This window comes from Pelophylax lessonae, assembly GCF_965119305.1.
Source record: "Pelophylax lessonae genome assembly, chromosome: 1".
NCBI lineage: Eukaryota > Metazoa > Chordata > Amphibia > Anura > Ranidae > Pelophylax > Pelophylax lessonae.
Window position 1 is genome coordinate 498,802,187 of NC_138768.1, and position 15,865 is coordinate 498,818,051.

Genomic DNA, 15,865 nt, shown 5'->3' on the forward strand with positions numbered 1-15,865 from the left:
GTTAAGTTTGAGCTATGAAATAACCGCCAATCAGGTTTGCATTCGTCTCCATATGTTTACTCAGAATATACGCCATACAGCCGTACAAGGGTTCACACCATCCTTCAATGGATGTGTGACCCAGATTACATTTTGGTTACAGGTTTTATAGTACATAAACGGGCACAAGCCCAAGTTGCAGATTACACAAAGTTTCACAATATTACACAAGATTTCATAATACAGTCTAATTACACATACGGTCATCTTGACATTATAATGACGTCGAGTGAAAAGTTAGTCTGACAATTAAAAATGATTGATTGGGGTTTTTTTACATTTTACGGTAATAAGGGGCTTGTTTTCATAAACATCTCTTTCCGGGAATCTTATCATATCTTTGGCAGAACATTTCATACCATCTGGAACGCAACTGGGACACAGCTATTAAATACCAACTAGAGTTCTAAACATTTAGAAGAATATATTCTTTAGTATATTAAAGGGGACTCTTTGACTATACAACGATATATAATGATAGGCTCTAAATATCTTGACACCAATATTCAAAAAAAGGCAGAGGCATATCCCGGGTAATTATAGGCCAGTCAGCCTGATGTCAATAGTATGTAAACTTCTTGAGGGGATGATTAGGGACTATATCCAACAGGTTGCTAAAATCAATAATATCAGCAGTCATCAGCACAGGTTTACAAAGGGTAGTTCGTGTCAAACAAATCTGTTAACATTCTACGAGGAGGTTAGCTGTGAACTAGACAGTGGGAAACCTATGGATGTGGTGTATCTGGATTTTGCTAAGGTGTTTGATACAGTTCCACACAAACGGTTGATTTATAAATTAAGGTCCACAGGCATCGACCACAAGGTTTTGCTCTTGGATACAAAACTGGTTAAAGGGGCGTGTCCTAACGGTTGTAGTAAATAATGCATACATGGACTTGTCCGAGGTGGTAAGTGGGGTCCCCCAAGGCTCAGTTCTGGGTCCAATTTTGTTCAATTAATAAATAGCGTTGAGGACGGGGTCAGTAGCTTGATCTCAGCTTTTGCAGATGACACAAAATTGAGCAGGGCAATAACTTTACATCGGGAAGCAGAAATCTTGCAGAAGGACCTGAATAAAATAACAGAGTGGGCAACTACATGGCAAATGAGGTTTAATGTGGATAAGTGGAAGGTATTGCACTTAGGGACTAATAACGTAAAAGCAAAATACATGCTTGGGGGAACCTCTGGGGGTATCAAAAATGGACAAAGATCTGGGGTCTTAATAGAAGATAGACTTCGCAATAGTATGCAATGTCAAGCTGCAGCTGCCAAAGCTGGCAGAATATTAGCATCTATATGGAAGGGGATGTATTCCAGAGACAAAACTATAATCCTTCCACCCATCCAGGGAGCACCAGGAGTCGTGCAGCCTTGAAGGTATAGTGATCTCTGCATTCCACATCCATCATTAGTGGAAAACTGGCAGACTGACTACCTCAGCTGCCCCCAACTGGTTCAAGGGGGATGGGCCCTTCAACCAGACTTCTTCAATCTGATATATTTGAAATGAGGGACTTCGGATGTCAACCATTCCAGCCTCCATAATCAACAACAAACTTCCTCTGTTGCCAGGACCACGGATCCTCTAGCCCTACCCTTGAATGCCTTAATAATTCCCCTGGTCTTAGTTCAGGCTAATCTATGCCTTCCCACCAGTGCAAATTCTGCCTTATGTGCTCAAAAGATTAGAGCAAGAGAAGTAGAAACAGTGTTTCCAATTGCTCTGAACTGGCCCAGAAGAACCCAGTACACAGACCTACTCCTGACTTCTAGCAGATAATCCCTGGCCTCTTTCCAATAGGCAGAATATGCTATCTCAAAGCCATCTATTTTATCGTGCTTTAAAGTCTGACTTTTCTGAAATGGCTTTTGAAGCTCAGGTTTTAAAATGCAGAACGGTTTTGGCGTTCGTTATTCTTACCTTGCTAAAAGCAAGAAAAGCCACTTCCAGGAAAATCTACCATCCTACCTGGGAACCTTTTCGCCCGGCATGAACACAGGCACCTTAATCCCAGACACTTCTCTGTGCCGTCTATTCTGGCCTTCCTACAATCAGATATTTATTAGAACCTTGCCTAAAGCACTCTGAAAAGATGGGTCTTGGCCTTGTCTATTCTCTTTCAAAGAACTCTGGCTTTACTCTCCCTTGTACAAACTTTTTTCTTTAAGGTTTACTCTGCAATAAGCTCTTTTTGCAGCACTCTGTGCTTCCTTGGGATCTCGACTTGGCTCTCTCTGCCCTGCAGAAACGACCCTTTGAACCCATCAAGGATATTCCATAGAAGATCTCTCCTGCAAAGGCAGCCAAACATGTCTGAGTAAGCAACCCTTTCCTGTAAGCTCTGTTCCTCATACTTATACACATAGGGTTGTTTTTCTCAACACTGTTTAGCTTTGGTGTCTAGTAAGGTTACTTTGCATTTATAAGCAAGGAAGCTCAAACCTCTGCAGTGTATTAATGTACTTTTACAACAAAAAATGCTGTATATACGAAACTTAAAATTATAGGAATACAATGCAATACAAGACTGACAGATAGACCAATAACAAGCAAAATGTTGCCTACAGTAGAAATATGCTTAAAAGCTGCTGAACTCAGGTTAACGTGGGTTCACGATTTTAGGCAACGAGAACCCAGGATTTGCTCAAACACTCCAACGAAGCATGATATCTAGGTTACCATCCAAGGAAGAATTTTACAATCGAGTCTGAATAAAAAAAATCTCTCTAGCTTGTATAACAGTGTAAATTTGCTGTCCCCTCAAAATAACTCAACTTACAGCCGTTAAGGTCTAAATGGCTGGCAACAAAAGTGAGTAGACCCCTAGGTGAAAATGTCCAAATAGGGCTCAGTTAGCCATTTTCCCTCCCCGGTGTCATGTGACTCGTTGGGGTTACAAGGTCTCAGGGTGTGAATGGGGAGCAGGTGTGTTAAATTGTGGTGTTATCGCTCTCACTCTCTCATACTGGTCACTGGAAGCTCAACATGGCATCTCATGGCAAAGAACTCTGAGCATCTGAAAAAAAGAATTGTTGCTCTTTATGAAGATGGCCTAGGCTATAAGAAGATTGCCAAGGCTCTGAAACTGAGCTGCAGCACGGTGTTAAAGACCATACAGTGGTATAACAGGACAGGTTGCATTCAGAACAGGCCTCGCCATGGTCGACCAAAGCAGTTGAGTGCATGTGCTCAGTGTCCTCCAGAGGTTGTCTTTGGTAAGTATACATAAAAGTGCTGCCAGCATTGTGCAGAGGTTGAAGGGGTGGGTGGTCAGCCTGTCGGTGCTCAGACCATACACTGCATCAAATTGCTCTGGCTGTCATCCCAGAAGGAAGCCTCTTCTAAAGATGATGCACAAGAAAGCTCACAAACAGTTTGCTGAAGATAAGCAGAGTAAGGACATTAATTACTGGAACCATGTCCTGTGGTCTGATGAGACCAAGATAAACTTATTTAGTTCAGATGTTGTCAAGCATGTGTGGTGGCAACCAGGTGAGGAGTACACAGACAACCTACCGTCAAGCATGGTGGTGGGAGAGTCATGGTCTGGGGTTTCATGAGTGCTGCTGGCACTGGAGGAGCTACATTACATTGAGGGAACCATGGATGTCAACATGTACTGTGACATACTGAAGCAGAGCATGGGAGACATAACGACCCCAAACATACCTCCAAGATGACCACTGCCTTGCTAAAGAAGCTGAGGGTAAAGTTGATGGACTGGCCAAGCATGTCTCCAGACCTAAACCCTATTGAGCATCTGTGGGGCATCCTCAAATGGAAGGTAGAGGAGCACAAGGTCTCGAACATCCACCAATACCGTGATGTCGTCATGGAGGAGTGGAAGAGGACTCCAGTGGCAACTTTTGAAGCTCTGGTGAACTCCATGCCCAAGAGGGTAAGGCAGTGCTAGAAAATAATTGTGGCCACACAAAATATTGGCACTTTGGGCCCAATTTTGACATTGTTACTTAGGGGTGTACTTCTTTTTGTTGCCAGCGGTTTAGATATTAATGGCTGTGTTGAGTTATTTTAAGGGGACCGCAAATTTAAGTTATGCAAGCTGTGCACTCATTACTTTACTTTACATTATAGCAAAGTGTCATTTCTCTTACGTCCTCTGACAGTCGCCGCCCCTCATATAGTCTTCACCAATGGGTATTGACCTCTTATCCACAGGAGTAAGCTAGGCAGAAGATTTGTTAGAAACACAAAACTTTACATAGACGCACCTACAGGGGGCTGTCCCTCTGGTCCAATACCCCCGGGTAGCCTCATTCCCAATTCAGTTCGTCTTTTGCCTAGATAGGAGTAGGCAGGCTTCCCTGTGCTGGGGCTACAGTCTCAGCCTTTTCTCTATTTTTCCTTTAATTTTATTTCTGCTAAGTGTTTTTTCTTTACACCGATAGCTTTTTATTTGTTCCTGCGCTTAGTTAGTCAGACTTCGGAAGACTACAGCGTTTGCGGAGCTGGGAGTCAGACTGGTTGTACTAGAGCCTTATGGAATCCCAGCCCGCCATTGAGCATTTAGCAGGCTATGCGTACACCCTGGCCTCTCAAACGGCCTGTCCCTGTCCTCAGGGACAAAAGCCCGCGAAGTGGCCACTTCGCTAGGATACTCCGCATGGGGCAAACCTGTTTTGGCTGACGGCACCCCCACCACCCGGGGTGGGAGGCTTTCCGTCGCAGAGTGGCACCCACAAAATCGCATGGATCGGTGAGTACCATGCTACCCCCTCTATCTGTGACTTTGTATGCTGGGGGTGTATGTGTGGGGCCTTCTCTCCTGGGGATGGCAGTCTGTGTAGAGCCTGTGTGATCCCCCTCATGTCTATCCACGTGGTCCCTGTGTCTCCCTCACGGTCCCTGCTGGGGCGCTATCTGCGGTCATACCGCGCTGTGGGGGGTGTGCGGGGGTCCCTGAGCCCCCTTGGGAGTGTGTGTGTGTCACTTTGGGGGACAGACATGGTTATTGGGGGCCGCCGCGCTGTAAAATTCGCGGGGGGCGCCATTTTAGATGTGGGCAGTCGGCTCTGGCTTCAGTTAAGGGCAGCCGGCAGCCATTTTCTAGTGTAATTCGCGCCCTTCGGCCGCCATCTTGCACGTGGCACTGTTGTGTGCAGGGCTCGGCAGCCATTTTCCCGAAACCTCCCCATTACTTTCTATTGGCAGCCATTTTTGGTTAGATCAGGCCGGTGTTGGGCCTCTAGCGGCGCAACATCACTTTCTTTCTTCAGTCGGATCGTGCTGGGAGCTGGTATAGTACAGCTACACTTCTGGGGGGCTTTTCTATGCTGTTTTTTCTGGGTTATGCTTGCTGGCAGCTATATTACTCTGTATTTAGCGGCACATGCTGGTCCTCTTTGCGGCAGGATCCGCCGCTGACGCTGATTTAAAGGGCCAGCGCCAAAAAATGTTTAAGTAGGTTTTTGGAGTCCCAGGGCAGCATGTTCCCCCCAGCGCTGGTGGAGGGTTCAGGTACGCCTGAATCCTCTGCCATGGGCTCCCTTACTCTGCACTTGCGACCTTGGCGTCTAAGTGGATCTGTTGATGTCTGTGCCGACCGCTAGTACGCGGCCCAGTCTGTCTCAGTCTTCTGATTCTGAACTAGATGTGGTTGCCTCTGACTGTGTGCTCCCTAAAGGGTCTCATTCCTCTCATTCAGAAGGGGAGGTGGAGTAAGGGGGATGGTTTCCCCGCTGGGTCGGCCAAAGAAAGAGCTCCTCTGTCTGCACTTATTAGGTTGCATGACACTTAGAGGATGAGCCCCATCCGCCGGGTAAGCGGTCATCTTTTGGGACCCGCAGAACTCAGAAAGCGGTTCAGGTATTTCCCTGTCCCGCTGAGTTTCACGAAACTGTGAACGAACAATGGCGCAATTTAAAGCGCTCCTTTGTGGTACCTGAGCGGTTTCCGTACCGTTGTCCCTTTGCGTCTCCAATGGATTCGCACTGGATTGTGGCCCCTATGGTTTACCACACGGTATCCAGATTACAAAAAGACACTCTGACGCCCATGGAGGCTTATCCGTTTCTTGGAGACCCGGCGGATAGGCGGCTGAAATCTCTTGCCCGCCACTCCTATGTGGTCGCAGGTTCCTTGCTGAAGCCTGTGTTCGCCTCAGTAATGGTCTCTCAGGCTGTGGTGGAGTGGACTAAGGTGCTCAGACGCACCCTTGTGGCTGATTCTGCCCCTCCTGCTACTTTGGAGGTGGTGGGCCAAATTGTTCAGGCCGTTTTTATGCCTGCGTGAGGCGGCCTTGGATGAGGCCCCTATAGCCTTCCGCTTATCTGCTGTCGCAGTGAGCATCCGTCGCCTTGTGTGGCTGTAGAGCTGGTCGGCGACCAGACCTCTAGAAAGACAGTGTCTGACATCCATTATGCGGGGAATCGTCTTTTTGGGGACTCCCTGGATGAGTTGAAGGGGGTCACTGGGGGTAAAAGCACTCTGCTGCCCCATGTGTCCAAGGGTACGTTTTTCTGCGGTAAGTGGGGCCCTTCCTTTAATCCTAACCAGGGGTCCTTTCGAGCCTTTAAGGCACATGACAAGGGCGATTCCTTCAAGGCCTCTGGTGGCCAGAAGAAACCTTGGGCGGGCATATCTATAGCCGCCCACTCTGGCACGGCAGCCCCGTCCGCCGTTCAGGACAGACGGGTCTGGGAACTCATTCGGTCGGGGTACGAGATCGAATTTCGATCGCGCCTAGCAGACAGATTCTTTCCCTCAAATCTTCATTGACCCCAGATTGTTTTTTTTTTTTTTTTTTACGATCTTTAACGAACGGTTCCAGATCTCCTCGCCCAGGGGGTGATCGTCCCGGTGTCTCATCAGGACAGGTTTTCGGGGGATTTGACTCAAATCTGTTCACGGTGCCCTGAAAGGAGGGCAAGGTGCGTCCGATTCTGGACCTAAAGTTGCTTAACCGCTTTGTGTGGGTTCAAAAGTTCCATATGGAATCCCTCTGATCGGTGGTGGCCTCTCTGAGCCTGGGAGATTCCTGGCTTTAATCGGCTTCAAGGATGCGTTTCTACACATCCTTATATTCGAAGGGTCATCAGAGGTACCTCCGATTCGGCTATTAGTTCGTGGCGTTGCCTTTTGGTTTCTCTTCGGCTCCAAGGGTGTTTACCAAAGCTTTGGCTCCTCTTCTGGCCCTGTTGCGGGCGCAGGGGATTGCTATCCTTGGATATCTGGACGATCTCCAGTTAAGGTCGAGTTCCGGTTTAACTCTGTTGCGCGATCTGTCAACCACGGTTCAGACGCTCCAGGAGTTCGGGTGGGCCGTCAACTTTCAGAAGTCGGCATGGTTCCCTTCTGTTTCTCCCTTGTCTGGGACTGATCCAGGTCTCCGTCCATGCGAGAGTTTTACTGCCGGAGGACATGCTCCGGGCTCTGCTGAACGAGGTTAGGTCCCTCAGGGACAACGAATCCTCATCTCTCAGGACCTGCATGTGGTCCCTAGGATTGATGGTGACAGCCTTCGAGGCGATGCCGTTTGCACGGTTCCGCACGCGATCTCTGCTAGAGGAGATCATAGCCAGGTGGGACAGGCATCCTCAGTCCTTGGACACGAGGATATCTTTGAGTCGCTGGGTCAGATCGGACCTTCTGTGGTGACTCCAGTTTCCAACTCTGGGAATCCTTCCGGCCGTTGTTATGGAAGGTGCTCACCACGGACGCCAGCCTGTCGGGCTGGGGTGGCGTTCTGGGCATATTTGTCTGCCCGGGGCACTTGGTTGGAGGAGGAATCCTCCCTACTGATACATGTCTTGGAACTGAGAACGATCAGACTCTGTTTGCTCCGTTGGTGGGATTGTCTTCAGGGCCACCCTGTGCGGGTGCAGGCGGACAACACCACTGCGGTGGCGTACATCTATCACCAAAGGGGCGCCAGGAGTGCCCAGATGGCCAAGGAAGTGCCCGGGATTTTGCCTTGGGCCGAGACGTGGGTCTCGGTGTTTTCGGCAGTTCACATTCTGGGTATGGAACACTGGCAGGCCGACTATCGGAGTCGCCAGACCAGGGGGAATGATCCCTACACCTGGAGGTGTTTTCAGATGCTGTGTGTGCGATGGTGCGCCTCCTCTAAACAACAAGGTGGGAAGGCTCGTGGCAAGAACACGCGATCCTCTGGCAGCCGCCTCGGACATGCTGGTGGTGCCTTGGAATCAGTATCACCTGATTTATGCCTTCCCCCCGATCCAGTTGTCACGGTTCCTTCGTAGGTTGGTCTTGGAACCGAGGTTGGTGTTCCTGGTGGCCAGGACTGGCCGCGCCGGTCTTGATACGCGGACGTCATGCAAATGGTCGTCGAGCCTCCCTGGCGGCTCCCCTTACGAGACGATCTGTTGTCTCAGGGGCTGTTCTTCCATCCTCCTTTACAGTCGCTGGCCTTGACGGCGTGACTGTTTTGAAGCCAGATCTTGAGAGATCGGGGTCTCTTGTCGGAAGTCACTCCTCCCTTGCTTAGAGCTAGGAAGGCCTCGTCCGGTAAGATTTATTATCGTACCTGGAAGGCTTGCTTCGCCTGGTGCAGGGTTTCCGTCCTCACTACTATCCGGTGGTGAGGGTGTTGGCCTTCCTGTAATCCGGTGTGGACCTACGTCTTGCACTGACCTCTGTTGAGGGTCAGTTGTCTGCGCTGGCCATTCTTTTCCAGTGCCCATTGGCGTCAAATTCCTTGCTCCGCACCTTTATTCATGGGGTGCGTTATCTGCCCCCCCTCGGAGGGTGCCCTTAACCCCTTGGCACTGGAATTTGGTTCTGTCTGTTTTGCAACGTCCTCCCTTTGAGAACATCCGGGAGATTCCTCTGCTGCACTGTCACGGAAAGTCGCCTTTCTGGTGGCAATCACATCTGCTCGCAGAGTGTTGGAGTTGGTGGTCCTATCTTGCCACTCCCCCTACCTGGTGGTTCATAGGGATGAGGAGGTGGTCTTGCGACCTCATCAATCCTTCCTTCCGAAGGTGGTGTCTAAAATCCATCTCCATGGGGACATTGTGTTTGCTTTCGCTGTGTGCGAATCCTACGGAGTTTGCCTCGCATTCCTTGGATGTTGTCAGGGCGATCAGGGTTACCTGTCGTCTGCTGAATCCTTCAGAAAGTCGGATTCTCCTTCCTGAGGACCTCGCAAGGGTATGGCTGCGTCTGTGGCAACCATTCCTGTCTGTTTCAGACAGACGATTGTACAGGCTTATTCGCCTAGGGGTCGGGTTCCGCCCTTTCCTGTCACGGCGCACTCTTCTGAGCGGAGGGTGCGTTTTGGGCCTTTCGCCATCAGGCGTAGGTGTCCCGGTTGTGCAATGCGGCAACCTGGTCGTCCCTGCACACCTTTACAGAGTTTACTAACTTGATTTTTTCGGCATCGGCAGATGCCTCCTTTGGCCACAAAGTTCTGAGTGCGGCAGTGCTTGTGGGGAGACATGGCGTTTTTAGCCTTTCCCCTCCTGTGAGTGTTTTTTCCCCCTTGGTTATTTTACCTTCCTGGGTTTGTCCGCTTCTGTTGAGCTTTCCTGTTACCCGGTGGGTTACCTTTCTGGTTCAGATATGGTTCTTTTATCTGACCTTGGGTGCTTTGTTACCTTGAGACGGTTGCGTTTCCCACCCCTCATGTCTACACTGCTTTGGGACATCCCATTGGTGAAGACTATATGAAGGGCGGCGATTGTCAGAGGACGTAAGAGAACTGAATTTTTGTAAAATCTTACCGTAAAATTCCTTTCTGAGTCCTCTGACAGTCGCCGCCCCCGCCCCTCTTTTGGGGTTCATGGACTGTCTACTGCTTGCTACCAAACTGAATTGGGAATGAGGCTAGCCAGGGGTATTGGACCAGAGGGACAGCCCCCTGTAGGTGTGTCTATGTAAAGTTTTGTGTTTTTAACAAATCTTCTGCCTAGCTTACTCCTGTGGATAAGAGGTCAATAGCCATTGGTGAAGACTATATGAGGGGCAGCGACTGTCAGAGGACTCAGAGAAAGGAATTTTACAGTAAGATTTTACAAAAATTCTGTTTTCTTCTACATTCTAGCAAAGTGTCATTTCTTCAGTGTTATCACATGAAAAGATTTAATAAAATATTTACAAAAATGTGAGGGGGATGTACTCACGTGTGTATATATGTGTGTGTGTATATATATATATATATATCTATATATATATATATAGATATATATATATAATATAATATGATATCCACAAACCGGTCAGGACTGTAACTTCTTCAGGTGCAGAGCAGGCAGTGGAGATTACCCAGACTCCAGTATATAGAAAAACAAAATATATCTAATCTGCAGCACCTTGTATATTAAGAGAGTAAATAACTCATAAAGGAGACATCAAAACAAAAAGAACGACGTTTCGGATCTATTAGGATCCTTCATCAGGTATAGCTTGCTCAATAATCTTCTATGATGAAGTGAGTTGCCATCTAGATAAAAGAAGGCCTGTGGATGTGGTGTATCTGGACTTTGCAAAGGCATTTTCCCCACAAACGCTTACTGTACAAACTAAGGTACGTAGGTATGGACCATAGGGTGAGTACCTGGATAGAGAACTGGCTCCAGAGGAGAGTCTAGAGGATGGTGATAAATGGGGAGTACTCAGATTGGTTGGGTGTGGAAAGTGGATCTGTCCTGGGACCAATCCTGTTTAATTTATTCATAAATGATCTTGAGGAGGGGATATCGAGCACAATCTCGGTATTTGCGGATGATACTAAACTAAGTAGTGGCAATAACTTCTATGCAGGATGTGGAAACCTTACAAGCAGACCTGAACAAAATAGGGTGGGCAACTACATTGTAGATGAGGTTTAATGTTGAAAAGTAAGTAAGTAAAAGTTGTAAGGTAATGCACTTAGAAACACGAACACAAGCTACTCACTAGGAGGGGGGGGACCTCTGGGGGAATCTAAGATGAAAAAGGACCTGGGGGTCCTAGTGGACAATAGGCTTGGCAGTGGCATGCAATGCCAAGCAGCTGCAAAAAAAGCACTTCTGTGCGCAAGTTGTCTGAAACTGGTGGCGTTGTCCTGGTGGTTCACGGGGATAAAGTGGTAATTCGTCTGGATCTGTCCTTCCTTCCGAAGGTGGTTTCCAGTTTTCACTTAAATGAGGACATCATGTTACCCTCTTTGTATCCCAAGCTTAAAAATGCTAAGGAAATTGCATTACCTACTTTGAATGGGGTTCGGGCACTCAGGGTGTACTTGGCGGCTACTGAGTCTTTGAAAGTCAGATTCGCTCTTTGTACTCAGATGGCCCAAAGAAAGGCCTGCCTGCGTCTGCTGTGACTATTTCCAAGTGGATCAGACAGACAGTTCAGGCTTATTCAATTAAGGGGTCAGGTTCCACCTTTCCCTGTTAAGGCGCATTCTGCTTGGGCGCTTAGTGCTTCCTGGGCTTTTCGCCATCGGGCATCTGCTTCAGGTTTGCAAGGCGGCTACCTGGTCGTCTGTTCATACTTTTACAAAGTTTTACAAGGTGGATGTGCTGGGATCTGCTGCTGCTTCTTTTGGCCGCAAAGTTTTGAAGGCTGCCATTTTAAGCGTGTTTTAGCCCCCATTGAGGGTTTTTAATGTTTTTTCAGGTGGGTCTCATCTTGTTTTTCTGATGAGTCCTATGATGCCTGGTTGGCTATGGTTTAGCCTTGGGGAATTTTTCTGCTGTTCCCACCCCTCATTTTTATGGCACTGCTTTTGGACGTCTCTACTGATATGAAGATCATAGACTGCGTCCGTCAATAACCGATAGAGAAAATCGGATTTTTGTCTTACTGTAAAATCCTTTCCTCTGAGTTTGACGGACGCAGTACCCGCCTCTCTATTTGAGTTGGGTTGGTGTTATTTTCTGACACTGCTTTAATACAAAACTGACATCCTATAGCAGGGAGAGAGGATTTACCCCCTGGGACTGCCTATAGGCGTAGCAAACTTTTTTCTGTCTAGTGCCCTACTCCTGTAGGGGGCTTTATAACCCTACTGATATGAAGATCAGAGTCAATGAACTCAGAGAAAAGGGTTTTTTACGGTAAGACAAAAATCCAATTTTTTAACTCGAGTATTTTGCTAGCTGTGGCTTGGCATAGTACCCCCCAGATCTCTTTTGACCAATCTCAAGGGAGCCCCTGCTAATGGTATTTTGCATATATATTTTTGGCACCCAGGTGCCTAAAGTTAATTTTCTCTGTATTGAAACTCATCTGCTGTGTAGCTGCCCAACACCCTATTTTGTCAAGGTTTTCCTGTAATGATGCTATAACCTGAAGTTATTTTCCCTGCAAAATTTGTCATCAGAAAACACTGAAATTGAGCTCTTGATTCCAACCTCTATCCATATTAAATACATTGAACAGCATTAGCTCTACCACACCACTCAGAACTTTAGACTATTCAGAGAATGAGTCCTATTTGCTCTCTGGACCTATTCATGTAACCAGTTTTCTATCCAAGTACATTAAATTTCATCAACTCAACAGACCTTATTTTATAGATTAAATGTTTGAGGTACTGTATTAAATGCCTTCGCAAAATCTAGATAAACTAGGTCCTCTGGACTTCCACCATTCTATTCCATTCTATTTCTCTCCTCATAGAATAACAGGTTGCTCTGACAAGAATGACCTTTCTGAAATCATGCGGTTTGTCACTTTTTGATACTTTTTATATCAGCCTCTTATAATTCCCTCAAATACCCCACATACTCTGGATGATAGACTGACTGGTCGATGGTTTCCTGGTATTTATGTTGATCCTTTTTTTTTTTTTTTCAACTGTTACCACTTTTGCTATTCGCCACTTAGTTGGTACCATTTCAGTCAGTAAGGTATTTTAAAAAATTAGAAATCATGGCTTGGCTATAGCTGTGCTTATTTCCCTAAGGACTCGTTCCACTAGAGCCGTGGGAATATCTTGGGATGTTCACCCAATGGCTTCTGCCTCTCAGCTATGTAGAGCTGCCACCTAGTCTTTAGTTTACTATTATCTATTGCATGTAGGTGGTGTCCCTAGCTTCCTTTGGCCAAATGTTCTTGCAAGCAACTGTGTGGTCAGTTGTCATGCTGCCTGGTATTCACGGTTTCATGGTTTCCTCAAATAAGTACATGAACAAAGTCTTCTGGCACCCAAGGCAAAATGTGGCTCTACAAAAACAAAAAAACAAACAAAATATAAACCTAATTTAAAAAAAAAAAGGTTGCAGGAGTAAATAACGAATTGGGGTTAATAAGGGGCTAAAATGTTTGAAAACTTACTATAATAAGACAAACCTGTTTGATACACATCTACTGCCACTTTGACAGATCTGCTGTCAGCTTTCCTGATACAGAGAAGGCCAGCACTGTCACTAGTGCTCTGCTAAATTACTCCTAGGAGAGTATCTATATTCTAATTAAATCTGCAGAAATGAGCTGTGAGTTGCACAGCAGCCCAGTCCTACACAGTGTAGAAGACATCTTGGCAATGGAAAGGCAGAAGAGTTCATATAAGAACTGCTCCCCATTTTAGCTGTTTATCTTTGAACAAAGTGGGTGCTTGTATTATTTTCTGTGGGTGGCACAGTATGTGATTAAAAAAAAATGCTTAAAGGCACGGTCACTCCAATTGTGTTCTTTCAACATGTTATTGTGGGGAAATAGTCTCATACGATATCGTTACTATACTACATTGAGGTAGGGACAATGCAAGTCCCAAAAAGTTGGATTGATGTATTAAAGATTTTTTCACAATAAAACCATTAAAGGGGCCATTGGAATGACTTTGTGCAACTTTATGGGAAAGGCAGGAGATGCTTCTGCTCTGTGCCCCCTCCATCGGCACAGTGCCCATAGCGGGAGTCTTGTATATTTCTGTCCTAGTCAGATCCTAGTCAGACCCTACCTGAAGTTTTACCTTTTTACTACTAACTATTCTTGAGTCTGACTTTCCATGCAGAAGGGATAAATGTCCTGTAGGAAAGTAAAAGACTATTTCTCTCTTATTGTCTAACCTCCTAGTGACTAGACAAATACGCAGTTGTCTACTGGGTCCCCAAAAGAACTACTACTGAAAAGGATTTTACAAAGTAGAAAAATCTGGACTTTCTAGTTTTGGCTAGATTAGGGAAAGTTTAGGAACTTGGATACGTTTGCTTTTTCTTTGTTGGTGAATGTTTTCCTTGCTTCCTTTTTCAGTTTAAAACCATGACAAGCTCTTAAAACCCCACTCCAGGGTTAGTGTAAGCCCCTGCCCACCCCTTTCTTTCTTCCACCCTCCTCTCTATGATGGCTAAAAAAGAAAAAAAAATCCCTATCCTAATGCCGGTTTTTATTTGCCTTAACCTGCAGTCACGTGATGCTGCAGCCCCAAGTCTTCTCTGCCATTTACTTCCATGTTGGGGTCCTTGTTTAGGTGTCCATGTCATGGTCTGTAGGGCACTTCCTACTGGATGGCTGTCAGGAGAAAAAGGAGAACTGATTAGCAATCCATTGCAACAAAACCAGTGGCGGTAAGAGACCCGGATGAGTGCGAGTATTGCTGGCTTCATAAGGTAAGTGGGCAAAGCATACTGTCAGCATAGGTTGGAAGGGAAGGGGTGGTAAACATTTAGTTTTATCCCAAAGTGGAGCTTTAAAGGAAATTCCCAGAGTGGGGATGCAAAAAGCTACCTGCGCTGTTGCTGTCTCCAGATTTATTAGACGCAATGGTGTGAAAATAGTGGGAATTCTCCCAGCTGGAACCCATATAGGAATTAAAATTTGACAGTGTTTAAGATTTTCTACTCTATCCAGACTGAAGTTGGAGATTTCTGTGTAGTTTTGAAATTTTTCTGTTTTGTGCTGTGTATATAGTTACTGCAATTGAAAACTTCTTAATTCTATTTTAGGGACCAGATTCGCACTATGGTACAAAGGGACTACGAAAAGTTATTCATGAATCTCCTACGACTGGCACCAAAACTTGCTTCACATTTTGCTACGCAGCAGGCAATAACAATGGGACGTCAGTTGAGGATGGACAAATCCCTGAAATTATCTTCTATACATAGGATGAATAAAAACTCTTGTACAGAGGATTTCAGCATGGTCTCCTTTTGTTTGGCTACCCAAGAAGTCCTACATCTGCCCAAGGAAGAGTACTTTTAGAGTGAGCTGGCATTACAGGTTTTCCTTGGGGGGTCTGTGACCCTGTCGTGCTTCTATGCATCCCTTTGAACGTTTGGTTAGCCTTCAAGTTTTGGCCAACTTCATTTCAGCTTGAAATTTGTACATTGCCAGAAACTAAGCATAAAGCTGCTGAGGCACAAGAAAAAAATAGATCTTTATGTAAATGATAATGCTACAGCTTTGAATACAAATGGTGTTTCAGTCTCTAAGCATTAAAGGGGGGAAATTGTCAAGCTCATGTCACTGGCTCCACTTGGAAATCTTGTATTAGATGAAACCTACTCAAAAGACTTTATTTTTCTGTGTGTGAGAGATTGTGGCACACCATTTGGTTCGGATTGGTAACCTTGAAAAGCCCTCTCAAACTGTGCAATCCTTTAATGACTTTGACTATGTGTTGCTACACCTTCCCACCTACTTTACGGCCATCTCTATTTTGTTGCTTGTTATTGAGTGTCTGTGTTTTTTTGTTTATTTTGTCTAGTAATAATGATAAAGAGAATATATACCATCTACAACCTCATTTATAGTGGCTCAGTTGTATACTTTGCATACAGCAGTTAACCAGCCTGTGTTTTTTTGGTTTTTGTCCATCATTATTAATACGTATATGCATCTTCATAAATAATTTACTGCTATTGATGCATTTATTTTTTTCTTTATTGCTCAGCTTTCATTTGA

The 15,865-nt window shown here is 45.9% G+C and overlaps 1 protein-coding gene across 3 annotated transcripts in view; it reads left to right on the top strand.

The window, feature by feature from the left end:
- The window catches only part of LOC309568163 (BTB/POZ domain-containing protein 2), a 285,622-nt gene extending 270,082 nt beyond the window's left edge, over positions 1-15,540 (top strand). For all 3 annotated transcript variants that reach the window (XM_082273789.1, XM_082273788.1, XM_082273787.1), the window contains one exon: positions 14,905-15,540. In XM_082273789.1, coding sequence (XP_082129915.1) covers positions 14,905-15,066 — 162 coding nt within the window. In that variant the 3' untranslated portion in view covers positions 15,067-15,540. The remainder of the gene's footprint in view (positions 1-14,904) is intronic.
- The last annotated feature ends 325 nt before the right edge of the window (positions 15,541-15,865 follow it).